Consider the following 17,104-nt stretch of genomic DNA (forward strand, 5'->3'; position numbering starts at 1 on the left):
TTAATCTGCAAGAGCAAGAAGACTTCTTTTAATGAATTTCTTTCTTTTTTAAAAATCCTCTAAACTTAAATTACTGGCTCAGATTTCCGCCACATTACGGACCATTATTCATTAACTGTTTTTACATAGATTCAAGTATATTTGCCAAAGTTGACCCTCAGTCCTCTTGGCTTTGTACAGATCTTCTGGCTCACAGTCTGAACTCGGACTGAAAAAAGGGGCGGATTAACTTTGCTTGAAGTCGTCTTCAATGTTTTTAGATCCTGCGACATCACTGAAAATCGACAGAGCTTCAGCTGCCAGAGAGCCGCCGTGATAGACACCTCCATAAATTTGGAAATTATGACTATGACGATTATGATGATGGTTGAGCTGAGCGGGGCAGCACCATATCCTGATGCTCCCTGCACCATTCCTCACTGCGGGGATGATGTATTCATGTATGCAGGGATTTTTCCCAAACATTTCGACTGGCGCGGCGACAGTTAATCAGTTAGTAATCGTCGACTAAATCGATCGACGACTCCTTTGATAATCGATTAATTGGTTGAAGTAGTTTTTATGAAGAATATAAGTTGCAATTCTCTCATTTCAGCTTCTTAAATGTGAATATTTTCTGTTTTTCTTTGCTCCTCTGTGTCAGTAAACTGAATATCTTTGACGCGTGGACAAAGCAAAACATCATCCTGGCGGCTTTGGGAAACGCGATGGACATTTTTCACCATTTTATGAACCAAACAACTAAACGATTATTAATCAACAGATTAATCGATAGTAAAAATAATCATAGGTTGCAGCCCTAATTTCAACCTTAGTTTTTATCAGTCCACAGTTGTTGGTTGTTGTTTATTTTTGTCAAGGTTCTTTGCTGCAGATGGTATTGTTTTTTTTTTGACTTGGTTCATGTGTTGTCGCCCTTGGGAGTCCTCTTCGCTGCGTCGCCTCTTTCTAGGAAGTGAAGCCACGGCACTCGATCCTCTCCACTTTTCTTTTGTTTTTAGTTTTTTTTTAAACACAATTAGTCAGATTGACTTCACAAAGCCTCCGCAGCCTGCTGCTCCATCTCTCTACTCATCTCCGTGGATCTATAGGCGAACATTAGCCGCCACTAGAAAGAGTGTCCTTGTGCGAGACGCTGAACCGCGGGAGTTTGTGAAGTGCTATATGAATGCATACAATGCCATTCAGAATTATAGGGACAAGAGCAAAAATAAGAGTATTGAATGCTGAATGGTTTTCGGGCACAATCTGATTTTTACGTCGACTTCTAATGTCGCCTGCTCTGGACTGATTCACGTCAAAGCCACTTTGGCTTGCTGTTGTTTTTTATTCTTTGGTTCTGATTGTGTCTGAAAAGCAGCAGAGACCTTCAGCGTATTGGATTCTGATTCAGCACAATAACCGACAGAGGCCAACACACACACACACACACACACACACACACAATGGTCCTTTTTTTATAAATAAGTTCCTTTCATCCTTCATCCGCTCTCAGTATTGTGTGCCACAAAATGAGAGTTTGACATCGCTCACTGCTTTTTCATTTTTTTTTTTTTTTTTTAACCTCATTTTTATTTTATTCTAAATTAACCCGCGGACCTGGAAGTGTGTCGTCGTCTTTGTGAACCGAGGGGAAGAGAAGCAGTAAGAGGAGGAGTTGCGTCTCAGGTGCACCTGTGCAACCAAGTGCGTTCCTTCGTTTTTCTCCCATTTCCATTTCCAATATAGAAAAAGGGGGGTCTCCTGTCCCGAGCTGGAAAATGAAACCTCGCCTGTTGTCAGTTCCTTGTCACTGAGAGAAACTCGGCTATTTCCCAGAGATATTATCCCCCCTCCATTCCTCCCTGGGCTTCTTTCTTCCCCCTGGGTACATTGTTGTCCGGGATCAAGTTCATGGAGGTGTGGGGGCTGGAGGGAGGGTAATGGGACCCTTGTCCCTGTGTGTGTGTGTGTGAGGGCAGGGTGAATGGGTCCTCGGCCCCCTGCCCCCCAGCCCCCTACACCGACTCCCTGAATAGCTCCCAGACCTGCTCCCCCTCCCCCTCTCTGTTTATTAGTCTGCTCTCCGGTTTCTCCAGACCTGCCCGGCTCCCTGACAGATCCATATTTCAAAGTGTTTAGATTCCATGTTCACACGTAGGAGACGTGTCCCTGTTCCCCAGTAACACCTCGCTGCTCCTCCTCAACCCCACCTGCCACGTCCACACGCAGCCGCAGCTTCCCACCGCTGCCACGGCAACCAGCTACCACACATTTTATTATTACTGTTGAACGTTATTATTAAAATTACAGCTCAACACACACTGGATATATGAGGCTGATGACAAGATGTTGGACTTGAATTAAAGCTGCAGCAGTCAATCGATTGGTGATCAACTACTAAATGAATCGCCAACTTTTTTAATATTTGAGTTCAAGTAGATTTTTTGGAAAAAAGGTCAAAATTCTCTGATTTCAGCTTCTGAAATTTGAATATTTTCTGGTTTCTTTGCTCCTCTATGACGGAAAACTGAATATATTTGGTGTGTGGACAAATAAAACATCATCTTAGGAGTTTGGGGAAACACGATTGACATTTTTCACAATTGATTATTGAGAAAATAATCAACCTGAAATAGACATGAATTGATAATCAAAATAATCGTTCGTTACAGCCCTAGTCTTAAACGTAAAGATTTTTTGGAGTTGATTCCTTCAAAATGATCGAATGAAGATAAGCGGCAAAGATATTATTTGCAATGTGTCTTACAAAAGGGCCAATAAAGCCATTTAAATCAAAATATCTTGACTACAGTACGTCCTGAAATGACTTGTATCAGCAAATGATTAGTATTCATTTTTCAACTTGGTGAAACCAAAGTTCATTTGATGGCGGCTTCTTAAATGAGAGATGATCTTCTGTATTTCCATGTCTTAGTTTGAGGGTGTGACTGTCGGTCAGTAACGGGGAGTTGTTCCCCGCGTCTTCATCTTCTGACATTTGATGAAGTAGATAATCGAGAGAATCCGCTGATGAATTTGAAATGGAAAGGATCATTAATTGCTGCAGCTTGCATCCCATGAGCTATTTTGCAATTTGTTCATTTCCAATCGGTTTTGTTGTTTCTGTCCATGTTCTTTTTATTACTTCCTTACTGTGAGCTTCTTCCGCCACCTGCGGTTCTTTGTGACCTCAACATCTTTTCACATTACTACCTCGCCAAGTCAAATGTGTCCGTGCGCTACCAGGAACAGCGCTGCCCAACATGTGCTGCTTATGAGGGCATAATCGTGCAAATATGTTTCCCGGTTAACCTTGTCAAGGATCTCATAATCTTTTTTTCTTTTTTTCTTTTACTGTGGTGACACGCAAATCTGTTTTTTTCCACTCGCCGTGTGTTGACAGTCCTCGGCTCGCTCCCGTGGTTCAGGTTGCATTTGTTTCCACACACACACACACACACACACACACACACACACACACACACACACACTTTCAGATAGATATGCTGCAGTTTCAGTTACTGTAGTTCTGTGTGTGTGTGTCTCTTAGATGTAATGACGGTGGCAGGGGAAACACTCGATCCTCTCTGCTCTCATTTGGTTTCCTGCTACAATGTGGGGCACTTGCCCTTTTCTCTTTCAGTCTCTCATCATTTCTCTGTCTGCACATACAGTTCAGTACAGTACACACACACACACACACACACACACACACACTCGCTGACCTGTATGCAGTGAAGTGCTGGGAGCCGCCGGGCCGGCGGGAGCAGCTGTGTTTGCTGCGGAGCATCTGCTGGCTGATGCAGCGGTTGTGTTACATTAGCAGCCTGCAGGTCAAACTGCAGCTGGCTGCGTCTCCGTGTGAGGACCAACCATTGGGAGTGTGTGTGTGTGTGTCTGTGTGTGTGTGCGTGTGTGTGTGTGTGTGCGTGCAGCAACCCGTCCCCATGGTTGTAGCCTTTCCTAAGCGGGCTAAGTCTGGTGGCTAACCCTTAGCGCCTCGGCATTTGGCAGCATGACTGCAGCGAGATTAATCCATTCCACACTCCATCAGTCACTAGGCACAGGTTATTAGTGCTGGGGCAGAGCGCACACACACACACACACACACACACACACACACACACACACACACACACACAGTCACGGCCCTTTCACCCTTGTGACTTCGCCTTCTACCTCGTCCCCAAAGTTTGCAAAGGTGGCCTTGGTTTTGAGAGGCCATTTGTCAAAACCCAGCCAGAGTCTCCACTTGGCTCCTTTTAATAAGGCTACCTGGGCTCTGGGATTACACACACACACACACACACACACACACACAGGGCATGTACTCTTGCTCTGACACACACTCGTACGGCTCTGAGTGTCAGGTGGTGCGTCCCGCAGGGCTTATAAAAGTCCCATTAACATGGCCTTCCTCATTGGTTCTGACAGGCTGATCAATTAGACCCCTCCCCCCGCCGATCCCAGGGCCGCTCGGACTCAGAGGTCAGACACGATGGATCGCTGGGCCTGCACACACACACACACACACACTCGCACACACTCTCTCCCTCCTTTCATCTCTGGGCTGGTTACGGTGCAGCTTGTTTGTCCCGTCGTGTCCCAGGATGCCGCTCTCGTCGGGCTTTCAGTTGGAGGATCGTACAATCCGATCTCACCTCTGCTCTCAACAGTACATCCACGTACACGGTATTCTCTGTCTCACCCTGCAGAGGGTCGTGTGTGTGTGTGCGGTTGTGTCTGTTGTTGTGCACATGAGTGGGAATGAGGGGATTCCTCTAATGTGAGGACTGGCTCCTTCCCAAATAATAATAATCCCAACATTCACACCCACTTCACACCATGAGTGTCCAGCTGTGTTGCTCAACAGCTGCTGCTTCTCATGTGAACTGTGTGTGTGTGTGTGTGTGTGTGTGTGTGTGTGTGTGTGTGTGTGTGTGTGTGTGTGTGTGTGTGTGTGTGTGTGTGTGTGTGTGTGTGTGTGTGTGTGTGTGTGTGTGTGTGTGTGTGTGTGTGTGTGTGTGTGTGTGTGTGTGTGTGTGTGTGTGAGACACCGTGTCTTTCTCTTCTCTCCACCATTTTGGATTTGTAACGGTTCAAAACGAATATAAGCACATTTCAGACTGCGACATCCAACAAACTAGTTCCAAGGCGCCACAACACCGACCCTTAGTCCAGCTCTAGCGTTTCCCCTTTTTGAAATCTCTATTCAAAATTTTAGTGTCACATTTTTATAAATACAAACATCATCCCCATTGGCTGGATACATTTTTATTTAATAATAATTCTGATTTGATCACTATTTTTATTCAAATGCTCCAATTTCTGTGACTCGGGAGGCCGAGAGGGTCGTCTCCTGACCAGGAGATCGATGGTTCCATCCCCGGCTCTTTCCGTCTGCACGCCCAAGTGTCCTCGGGCAAGACACTTGGCACTAAAGTAAAGAAATGCCCCTGTGCAGACAGTGTACGAATGATGTGATTAAAAAAAAAAAGTTTGAATGGGTGAATGTGACCCGACTGTAAAGTGCTGTGGGTGGTCAATGAGACTAGAGAAGGGCTTTATTAATAAAGTCCCTTTACAATTCATCAACAGTTTGTTTTTGAAGTGTGTGTCCTTCACGTGGACCGAATCGTCTGGTGGGTCTGCGTTCTCGCCATTCAAAATACAAATCGGTGAAATCCTGTCTTCGTGCAGCAAGTCTAACATGATATTCTTTTTATGTCGGTACGATATCGTGGAGCCCTGAGAGATACCGAAATCATTTTTTGGGTGGGGGCTGGGGGGCTGCTGTCACCGAGACGTCAGAGAAAGCTTTGCCTTTCAACAGCTGATCCGGTGAAGTGTGATGACGCGCCGCAACGATCCACTCAGAGAGAAGGAGGAGGGGTCGCGGTTAAATGGCGTAATGACAGGGAGGAATGAAGCGTTTAGCGTGTGTGTGTGTGTGTTTGAATGTGTGTGTGTGTGTGTCGGGGGACTCGCAGCCCGTGGGAGCAGAGGGGTTAAGAACAGAGTCAGGTCCAGAGAGACGCCGTCCACCGGCCTAATTGAATATTGACGTCCGTCGTGCACACGAGGGTCCGGACGGCCTCAGTCTGCTCCAGCTCCGTCTGACGGGCCTGGTGGGCTGCGGCTGCTGCTGCTGGTTCTCAAACCCACTTCCACGGGTTTAATTACCGGGGGAGGGTGAATGCCCCTGTTACCATGGTTACCAGCTCTTCAGTCCCTTTTGACGCAGTGTTTTTTGTGGGGTTTTTTGGCGAGTCGTCCTTCGGAGCTGGTGTTTGAGTTAAAGGTTCCCCCTCATCAACTTGTCTCGTTGTGACATCTGGAAGGTGACGTCTGCGTCTCATCCTTCCACGTCTTCCCCCTTCGCCGTTTCCTGCAGAACTCCTCCTCTTCCTCCTCCTCCTCTCTCTCTCTCTCTCTCTCTCTCTCTCTCTCTCTCTCCCTCCATCTCTCCTCTGATCGTCACCGCCTTCTCTTTTTCTATTTCTGTTGTCGGCGTTTTCACGTCCCACTGTGTGTCTGCCTCCAGACGCTTCTCCTTTGTTGCCACGCCGACGACGACGCGCTCCAGACGGCGAGTGTCAAGCCAAGACTGGGCTCCGAACGTAGTCTGATCACAACACGCACACACGCACGCACACACACACACACACACACACACACACACACACACACACACACACACACACACATACACACACACACACACACACACACACACACACACACACACACACATACATACATATATACACACACACATACATATACACACACACACACACACACACACACACTCACACACATACATACACACACACACACACACACACACACACATACATACATATACACACACACACATACATATACACACACACACACACACACTCACACACATACATACACACACACACACACACACACACACACACACACACTGGATCAGACACATCCACCCTGACAACAGACTGAGACACTGGCACTGCACATTCTGTTCAACACTCACATCCTACTCAGAGGCTGGTGGACCTGCCCCGTGTGCACACACACACACACACACACACACACACACACACACACACACACACAGACTCTCACTCAGCAGTACAGTGTGATAAAAACCCGTGTTGCAGCCGCACAGGAAACAATCTCTCCTCTATGCGACCGGGACGTCGTTAATCTTTGGCGGAGGTTAACAAATGCACTTGCACGGAAGGTATATTTCAGAGGCCGACAGTCGACAATGGGGCCATTGTGGCGCTGGAGCTCCTGCGTTCAGTCAGAGACCTTTTGGTTTCGGCTCGTGGATCCGCGGCTCACGTCGGAGGGGGGTGGGGGGGTTATATGTTTCATCCGCCAGACGAATGTGTTTACGCGCGGGAAAACATGTGAAACACGGAGCGAGGATCAACGCCGCCGCCGCTGTTTATTTATCTTCTGCCGCAGGAATCCTCGATTTATTTTCACTGAACAGAGGAGGGGGAAATAAATGCGTTCGGAGCCATTTTTCAAAGTTTGCCCTCGGTCGCCATTACTCAAAAACCCTCGAGCCAGAAAAAAAGACTCCGGGACGCTTCGGCTGCTGCTCCTCCGGGTTCCTCCGCGGCGTCGGCCTCAGAGAAGTCGACCCGGGTAATCCATTAGACTTCCATTAGCTCCGATTTGTGTGATTAGTTCTAATTAATCAGTTCAGTCTGTGGCCTTCACCCCCCCCCCCGTACGCTCCTCACATTTCATTTCTAACCTCATCTCTCAGCTCTCCGCCGAGCGAGAGAACGAGGCGACGACTGAGCGAGCAAATCAAAGCGCGCCAGCCCTTCAGGTCTCGTCCGAGAGAGCGGCGTTCGATGCCGCCGCTCGACCACCGCGACGCGAGAGCGCTCGAGCCGGTGCTCTGGACTTTCTCTCCAGCCACGCTGAATTAACATGAATATATATATATATATATTTTTGTATTTTTTTTCCCGTGAGGAACTGTAGGAGCTTGCTTGTGTTTCTTTTGGAGAAGGATCCAAGAGGGATTGTGATCTCGTGTTTTACACATCTCCAGTCTGGTTGTACGCCCCCACCCGGGCCCCTCTCTGCCGGGGAGCAGCACTAGGTATTGATTGATGCGCCGGGCCTCCATCCCTCACTGTAACAACGCTCATTGATGTTTGTGGGGGTCCTGATTTCCCCCTCGGTCAGATTCCGTACACGCAGGAGACCCGACTGCCGCTTTGGACCCGGAGGCCCGTCCCCGAGTCTCCGCAGCCACAGTCCAGTGACTTTCTGCAGTAGAATTAAAAGAAATATTGTTTTTTTTCTTGTCGTAGGAGCAGGTCAGTTTATATACGGAGGTATTGCGTGATGATGATCTATCTTCCTTCCCCCTCTGTTGTCGGCCTTCTTCTGCCATTACCACTATTGTGATAAATGAAGGCTCAATTTATCAACCTGGCCGCTGCTCGATTTCTCCCCCCCGCCCCCGCGCCAACGTACAACCTCTGCACGGTTCGCTTTACTTCTTCATCTGTTTCCATCCTTCCATCCCTCATTCCCACTCCAGTCTTTCTGTCTTTGTGTCTGGGGGGAGGGAGGGAGGGAGGGAGGCTGCGGTGCCGCCTGTCGCCCTGCAGCTGCAGACTCCCATCCAGCTTCGGGGGGGGGGGCTGCTGTCAATCAATCTGTAACCGGGCAGCAGGGGGCCGGGGGTCGACTCGGGATGTGGTTCCCCTGAAACGTTCTCTTCCAGTCCACCTGCACGTTCACTCGTAACAGTTTCCGTCTCTGAAAAGAATTCGACTCGATTGTACCTCGGTTGAACTTAAGGTTCCGGCTCTGATGAACCAAGCTGAGAACTTCCTGTTCACACAGTCAGTCAGTCCGACCCACTGCAAGTGTTTGTTCTAAGTGTGTAGTGATTTACCTTCTCAGGCATTTTACCTACATACTGTGAACAGCGTATGCATCCTGATATGGCGTTGTCAATATTTCATGTTTCACTCGTATTAAGCTCAATCAAGGCAAGACTGTATGAATTTATGAATTGTGTGTGTGTGTGTGTGTGTGCGTGTATGTGTGTGTGATTGCGTGTTCACGATCGAGAGTTCAAGAGTCATTTATTGTCACATGCACAGTAAAAACAGTCAATGTTATACTTCACGTTGAAAATCGTACTTCGTTCGACCTCCATTTCAAAATAAAATAGTAAAATAGGACGTGCATTGTGCTATCGTGTGTGTGTGTGTGTGTGTGTGTGTGTGTGTGTGTGTGTGTGTGTGTGTGTGTGTGTGTGTGTGTGTGTGTGTGTGTGTGTGTGTGTGTGTGTGCGTGTGTGCGTGTGTGTGTGTGTGCGTGCGTGCGTGCGTGCGTGCGTGCGTGCGTGCGTGCGTGCGTGCGTGCGTGCGTGCGTGCGTGCGTGCGTGCGTGCGTGCGTGCGCGCGTGTTCCACTGCAATTAAACGAAATATTTGTGATTATCATTTTCGCTTTGGTTTTTTTCCTGCAGTTGTAAACAATATGTTATTTTGCTCGTGCATCAAGCGTTTTTGCGTTGGGCGTCTGTGGCTCTTGAGGCGTAGAGAGGGTCGTCCACTTAGCAGAAGGTCGACGGTTCGATTCCCCGGGCTATGAAGTGTCCTCGAGCAAAACACTCAACCCCAGAACCGCCCTCATGGCCGAGTGTATGAATGATGTGCGATAGAAAAAGTATGAATGTGACTATGAATGTTGTACAGTAAAGTGCTTTGTGTGGTCAATAAGACTAGAAGAGATCTTTATAAATATACGGGAAGTATGTGACATATGTCCCATTCACCATTTACCACCATGGCATTCACAGCCCCAATGCTGCTTTAATCAATATCGTAATATTGTTCTAATCTAACAAGCTCTGATACATTAATGCAAAAGTTGCTACAGGTTTAAAACATGAATGTGATCATATTTCTTCACATTAACATGTTTATGGAGTTTGACTTTTTGTCCAGACTGTGTTAACTATTCCAAAAAAACCAACCTCAAATCATTCAAGTCTTTTACTGTAAAACGGCAACAAGTGTTGTATGAATCTACCTGCAGCTCTTTGTGTTAATGCACAACCTTCACATTTACTACATTATCATTTTTATTATATAAAAAACCCCTGTTAGTTCCTAATCATGCATCACCGTGTGTCATGTGGACACGTTGCTATGGTTTGTGGTAATTTGGATTCAAACAAAGTTCAGGAGGTGAAGCTATGAATAATGTAATAGAGTATAAAGATGATGAAGTGAATTTAGTAAATAGCTTTGAAAGACGAGACCTTGTCGCCACGGCAGCTCTTTAGAAAAGGTCAGCGTCTTCCCGGTAACGATTTTTGTGTTTTTACCATAATCACGGTCGAGCTGGTCTCCGGGGCAACGTTAACGTGATCTCTACCCTCCCCTCCCTCCCTCCCTCCCTCCCTCGCTCTCCGCAGGACTCCGTGGTTTAACGGCTGGGGGTTCAACCTGCCTCGGGGTCAGTCTCTGCTGGATAAGTGGAACCAGGTCCCTGAAGGCATCGACATCCTGATGACCCACGGGCCGCCGCTCGGTGAGTCTCTCCAATTAACCAATCACGGCTCATCCCCCCCCTCCCCCCTCCCCTCATCACCATATCTAATGAGCTTGTTGCCTCATTATTTTATAATCTGTGAGAAATCCCTGGGGGGGTGGAGGGGGGGCGGGGGGGGGCGCCGCAGCAGGTCGAGTGTGTGTCTGCGATCTCGCCCATGATTCAATATTTCCCTGACTTCATAAAGAAGAAAATTGATATATTGTTTGGTGTCAGTTGTTTGTTTTTGATGCAGTTTTCCTTCCAGCTGTTTGGACTCCAGTTTTTTTTTTTCCATCTTGTTGTTTTTCTTCCTCTCCGCTCTCCATCTGGCTTTATTGAGTGATTTCCTTCCCGCTCGCCTACGGAGCGTTGCTGCTGCTGCTGCTGCTGCTGCTGCTGCTGCTGCTGCTGCTGCGGCCGTTTGATTGCATGGAAACTCGATTTTGCAGCAGAGTGACAGACGCTGCACATGATTGGAGGGAGACCACGGGAGGGGGGGGGGCAGTGTAAGATGTAGACACTAAACGGAGAAGAAGGAAAAACAAAAACCTGTGCTGCACAACCGAGGAGTAAATATCAAGAGGGGGGTTTGATTGTTTTTGAACTCATTCGCAGGGTTTAAGAATCCAGAGCTGCTTGTGAACCTGAAGCGGCTTCACACGCAGAAGAGCGAGGAATCTAGTCCAGACCAACGTCCGCACCAACGCTCGTGTTTCTGTTACACTGTTCACATCTGATCCGGTTAGTTTTGGTTTCACGTGCGTGAAGTATCCTCCCTCTCTCATATCCGCTCAGAAAACGAGTTCTGAATTTCAGCATTCTTATGCGTGTTTTCTATTTGACTTCTTAATTGTTTCGTCGCACCAAATTGCAGTGAAATAGTTCGTTCCCTCCTCTTTTTCCGGTTCTTTTTTCTTCTTCCACGACCGCTCGCTGCCTCCACTTCCTGTAATTGGTCCATAAGTCTGAACCGGCCTAACCAAATGTTTGCACGCTGCTAACGGGCCGACACCAGCTCTTTTGAATGTACCAACTCTTGGTCCATCGATCCCGACTGCGATCCCGCCGACCTTTCACACCTGCGATTTTGGCCCGGACCAAACTGGGAGAGTGCGAAGGTCCGAGTCCGAGTCTGAGAATGCTCCACCGACCAATGTGTGCGTCCGTCTGCGCAGGCTTCCGAGACTGGGTTCCGAAGGAGCTGCAGCGGGTCGGCTGCGTGGAGCTGCTCAACACGGTGCAGAAGAGGGTGCGGCCCAAGCTCCACGCCTTCGGAGGCATCCACGAAGGTACGGAGAACCAGGGGCTCGGTGGGTTTCTGTTCTACGTCCCGCCCCAAAACACATTGTTGCGTCCTCAGCAGACCCAGAGATATTTCGTGTCTGTCCAACCTTGAGTCCTACGGATACTGCGAACGATGGGAACGTCCCAGATGTGTTTTGAATTTGTGTAATCTTCTTCTGACCGTGTCATCCCGGGTAAGAGGGGCAGGAAAAAACATCAGACAAAGCATAAAACTGTGTTAACGGAACTACGTCGACGTATTGGGGCCACGGTGTGGGAGGGATAAATGCACGGACCCCGGGGGAGGGGGTCACATTTAAAAAAAGAGAAAAAAATCTGAATTTTACGAGAGATTAAAGTCGTGAATTTGAGAGAAACAAACTCTGTGTGTTTTTCTTCTGAACAGGCTCATTTCACGAGAGATGCTTATGATAATCTGCTGATTCTGGGCTCAAATCACGAGCACTTCCTTATCGCTAAATCCGATTGCAAAGGATAACGTGATGCGGCAGCGTCTGCGGTGATCCTGCAGCGATGATGCTCCTTGAAGAACAAAACACTATTTCAATAATTTATAACTTTTTTTCTCTCATAAACTTCTGACTTTTTTCTGAAATCCCAGAGAACATCCGAGTTATTTTTCTCGTAAAATGTACGACATTTATGTCTGAGATTCTGCGTTCCTCCATCCTACAATGGCCCCGATGCGCCGTCGTACCAAACAGATCCAAACAGTAAACTTTGTTAAACACAAGCTGTTCGAATAGATTAGTTTTGAGGAGTGAACACTATGTATTTATGGACAGAAGCACTTTGGGCAGCGACACCTTCCTCCTTGACCTGCTGCTGACTCCTGTGTCCTCCGTCCTCAGGCTACGGGATCATGACCGACGGCTACACGACGTTCGTCAACGCGTCGACCTGCACCGTCAGCTTCCAGCCCACCAACCCCCCCATCGTGTTCGACCTGCCCAACCCCCCCAGCTCCTGAGACCAGAGGACGGACGGGGGCAGAAACTCATTTGTTTTTGGGGGTTTTTTTGTAAAGATAATGTCGCGTTTTGGGGGGAAGAGAAAGAAAAAAAATTCTAAGTGTTTCTTTGCAAAGACTTTTGGTCTTCTTCTCCGCGCTGTGGTCGAGACGGAGACGAGGGGGGGGGGGGCTGGGGGGGTAAAGGAGAATATCGGTGTCTTTCTGTTTTTTAAAAGTTTGTGCCAACAATGCTGGGTTTCTGTTTTTCCCCTGTCGGTTTTTTGTTTTCTAATTTCCTCCGGAATTTTCTTCAGTGATTTTGTTGTTGTTGTTGTTGTTGTTGTCGTCGTCGTCGTTGTTCAGCAACTTCCACCGACAACTTCACTGCTTCGCGGAAGAAGAAACTGATCCTGATCTCGTCGTCATGCTGCTTCCTGCCAATCACCCCGGCAGCTACAGGAAGAGAAACGGCAACATCGTCGTGGCGATCAGAGCGGAACAAAGCAACGACGACGGTTTACGACTTTCTTCATCTCTCGTCTTTTGGAGGACGATGGATCGTGTTGGTGTTTAACGTAACGCGCTTGTCTCTTGAGCTCATGCGACCGGCAGTTGTCGGACCAAAGGAAAAAAACTGTGTCATGGTCCCAAACACATTTACACTCTGCACGTCTGTCGTCTGCCGGCAGCAGATGGTTTTGGAAAGTTTGTATTCAGAAGCACACGGGGAAATGAATTGTCGGCATGAGCTACGAAAAATGAATTCCGAGGGGAACGAGTGTGAGCGACGCCGGTATTCTCCTCGACCGAGGGATTTTCTTTGTGGTCAAACAATCTTGCTCTTGATAAATATTGGTCCGAACTGTAAGATAAATGATGCTTTGTGAATTTGTACAATTCCTTTAACGTTTTTTGCGGGGGGGGGGGGGGGGGGGGGGGGGTTTCCGCGTCGGCCTCACAAGCGGATGCCGTCGTTTTACGTCGTATCGTCTGATGTTTGGCGATTCGGTTGTTTTCTTTTTGTCCTTTTTTCTTTTTCCTCGTCAGTTCCTCTTTTCCTATTGGCTGACAGGGACGCTGCCTTACACTAGCTTTAATGTTCTCAGCTAGAGCCCCCCCCCCCACTCTCTGCGAGCTCAGAGGAAAGTCTTTATTTATTACCCATCATGCCCCGCAGGACAACACCTGACGGACGAAGGCTGTCGAATTACAGCCCCCGGAAGAAAAAAATGTCATCTTTGTTACGTCCCGTTATGGATTTCTGAGCTAATTTGGAGGGAAAAAATGATGTATAAAAATATATATATATTATATATTCATGTTGTAAAACATCTGTACTAAAAGTTGTGTTTGACTAAAGGAAAAAAAAAAAAAAAAAGATGCTGGTGCATTTTCCTTTCTTCTGTGTATGCACCTGTATGATTGACATGTTTCTTTGACGCTCTTCAGACGTTTCTTTAATGTTTCATTTTGGATCCACTCTCCCCGTGAAGGTCACGACCTCCATGCTTTGGATGCGAGAGGAAATATTTTTGCCGGAGCCACAATCCCGACAGGTGCCGGTTGTTCCCAGCAACGCGCCTGCCTAAACAATAAGTTGCCCCCTTTTCAAAAGTGTATTAAAGTATTTGTGTTTTGTTGCTTTTTACTTTTCAAATTGTTTGCACTGTGTGTAAATGCAATCTTGCTAGCACAAAAAAAAAAAAACCCCGTTGCCAATAGTTGTCTCAACTTTCGCCGCTGTAAATGCTCATTTTTTCTTTTGTCCCGTGCCCCGTTCCTCTCTCGCTCTTTTCTCTGATTGTATCCCTCTTCATGGAAATGTTAGTTCTCTCTTTCAGTTCATTGTGATATATTTAGCTGCCTTTATATGCAAATAAAATTGCAAGATTTTTACTTATAAAGCCCTCGTCGTGGTTTTTGATCTGGGAATATTAAAAACCAAGTCCCATTAATATGTGGCGAGTCTTAGAAGATGTCATCCGGAGTCAGCGGGGTTCGTACGGGCGCTTGAAATCCTTGAAAGTGCTTGAATTGTAAAGGTTTGAAAAGTGCTTGAAGTTTTGGAAGAAGTGCTTGAAAATGCTTGAAATTGTATCTGATTTTTTTTTTCTCACAAGAAACACACGGCACATTTTAAACCATATAACTGACGTGTCCTTTAATTTTTCTAATCGTTTTTGTAAAACTGTAAAAAACAACTTTACAACATAGACGCTCGTAGCCATGACATTAAACAAATGCGTAGCCGTTAACGCCAGGCTTTCTGACCCCGATAGCGTCTATGCTGATTTGACAATGTCTCTTAATGGGAAATGCAATGCGCGAGTAGCATCTGCGATTTATATGTAACTTTAAACATTTTAGAAATTAAACATAAGCAGGACGCTATGACACACAAGTGATTCAGATGCTTTAAACTTAAATACTTTACGGACTAAGACTTTATTTTCTGCCTTCATAGTGACGTCACGATGACATCATTCCTACCATATGATGACATAAGTATTTTTCCATCTATATCAGCTTCAGGTCACGCCTGTGGCCCTAAAGGACGCAGAGATACATTAGAAATATATCTTTTGATTATGCATGATGTCACTTTCTGACAATCACTCATCATGTGACGTCATTTGATGGGGAATCATTTTTCTGATCAACATACCGTCAGATTTAGATCATCTATTATTCGGTTTCTTGAAGAAGGTGAAAAAAAAGTTTGTGGACCATATTTGTTCTTGACCTTTCGACCAATCGGCTTCAAGCGTTCATCATCTGCAGATTCCCTACAAAGTAATATTCCCACCGATGAATGAATAAATGATCCATCCATGCGTTTCCAAACAAACAGTAAATGATTCATTCACAAATATTACAGGCATCAGATTTAAATAACTTTAAAGACATCACAGGGGGGAAAAAATTAATTCAAGAAGATCAACAGTTGACTGAGTATACAAATACAGATGTTATATTTCTGAATATGCCAGCGCAGATCCGTCGCAGGCCAGAAATATAGAAATGGGCTCGGGGGGTTGTCGGCCCCCCCCCCCCTCTCTGTCTCCTCTCTCTCTCATCAGCACCACATCGAAGCAGCCCAACCAATTAACGGTTCCCTGGAAACGAGAGCAGGCAGAACCCACCAGATCCCACCGCACATTACCATAATCCAGTCTAATCATATCTACGCGTACGGGGCCGCAGATGAGCAGGAGGAGACACGGCTGCGTGGGTGTGAACGCGTACCGGCCGCGTTCAGACCTTTAATATTCCCCGTTATTTCTGGTCCTTTTGAAATAGACAAGGAATTCTGTAACATGCTAAATGTTGCAGGCTGAGCGCGCCGGTCTGCCAACACGCAACTGTGACAATTAATCAATCATAAGGAGAAAAAAATGTTTGAAAAAGTTGAAACATGAAATATTTGCTTCTCAAATGTGTGAGATTTTTTATGTTTTTCCTTTGTCGTGCATCAGTGGTTCCCAAACATGGGGTTGGGGCCCCCGTAGGGGTCACGGGACTCAGAAGGGGAGGGGGGGGGGTGCACGATGATTTCCATAAATCAAATACAATTAAGAAACACTTACAAAAAGCACATTTAAGCCATAATTGTTAGGAAAAAAAGAATAAATCGTATTTAGATTTAAAATGAATCTTTTTTATTGCTATTATTATTTGGGAATTATGACAGATTAGCGTTAGCATCACTTACACCAGGTCAATTTGTAGCAGCAGCACAGGAAACAATGCAACATCTTCACTTGGTTGTTTGTATCTTGAATCAGTTTCCTTTGGGATCGTTGAGATCTCAAGTCTCTGGCAGATTATTTTTTTCGGGGGGGTCGGGGGGGTTAAAAAAGTTCGGGAACCATTTGGCGACAGGCCGAAGATCTTTGGGTTCTGGACTGACGGTCAAACGTGACCCCGGAATCAGAACAACAGAACAACACAGGAACGACTGAATCGATTCATCGGTGGGCAGATGATTGTGAACCGCTGCCTCCGAATAGAAGTGGAGAGTCGGTGGTGAGGATGAGGAGACGTCCAAGTGGTCGTCATGAGAACGGCGACATGATCAATAACGTCAATGCTACATTCAGCGTCTCGAGGCGACAGAGGCTAATGACGCCACTGGGAATATCAATACTTTCCTCATGTGTGCTACTTTAATATTACAGAGAAAAAACTGTGACTGTATACGTACGAATCATCTGATGAAAAAAATGAACTTACGCGGCCTTCGCCGTCCCTCACAGCCTCGCCGCGGGCGTCCCTCCACTCGTCT

General features: G+C 46.7%; 1 protein-coding gene across 4 annotated transcripts in view; it reads left to right on the forward strand.

Annotated features, from left to right (window-relative positions):
- The window catches only part of mpped2a (metallophosphoesterase domain containing 2a), a 65,465-nt gene extending 50,742 nt beyond the window's left edge, over nt 1–14,723 (forward strand). For all 4 annotated transcript variants that reach the window (XM_035628463.2, XM_035628467.2, XM_035628466.2 and 1 more), the window contains exons 5-7: nt 10,444–10,559; nt 11,738–11,851; nt 12,719–14,723. In XM_035628463.2, coding sequence (XP_035484356.1) covers nt 10,444–10,559; nt 11,738–11,851; nt 12,719–12,837 — 349 coding nt within the window. In that variant the 3' untranslated portion in view covers nt 12,838–14,723. The remainder of the gene's footprint in view (nt 1–10,443; nt 10,560–11,737; nt 11,852–12,718) is intronic.
- Nucleotides 14,724–17,104: the final 2,381 nt, after the last annotated feature.

This window comes from Scophthalmus maximus, chromosome 4, assembly GCF_022379125.1.
Source record: "Scophthalmus maximus strain ysfricsl-2021 chromosome 4, ASM2237912v1, whole genome shotgun sequence".
NCBI classification, from domain to species: domain Eukaryota; kingdom Metazoa; phylum Chordata; class Actinopteri; order Pleuronectiformes; family Scophthalmidae; genus Scophthalmus; species Scophthalmus maximus.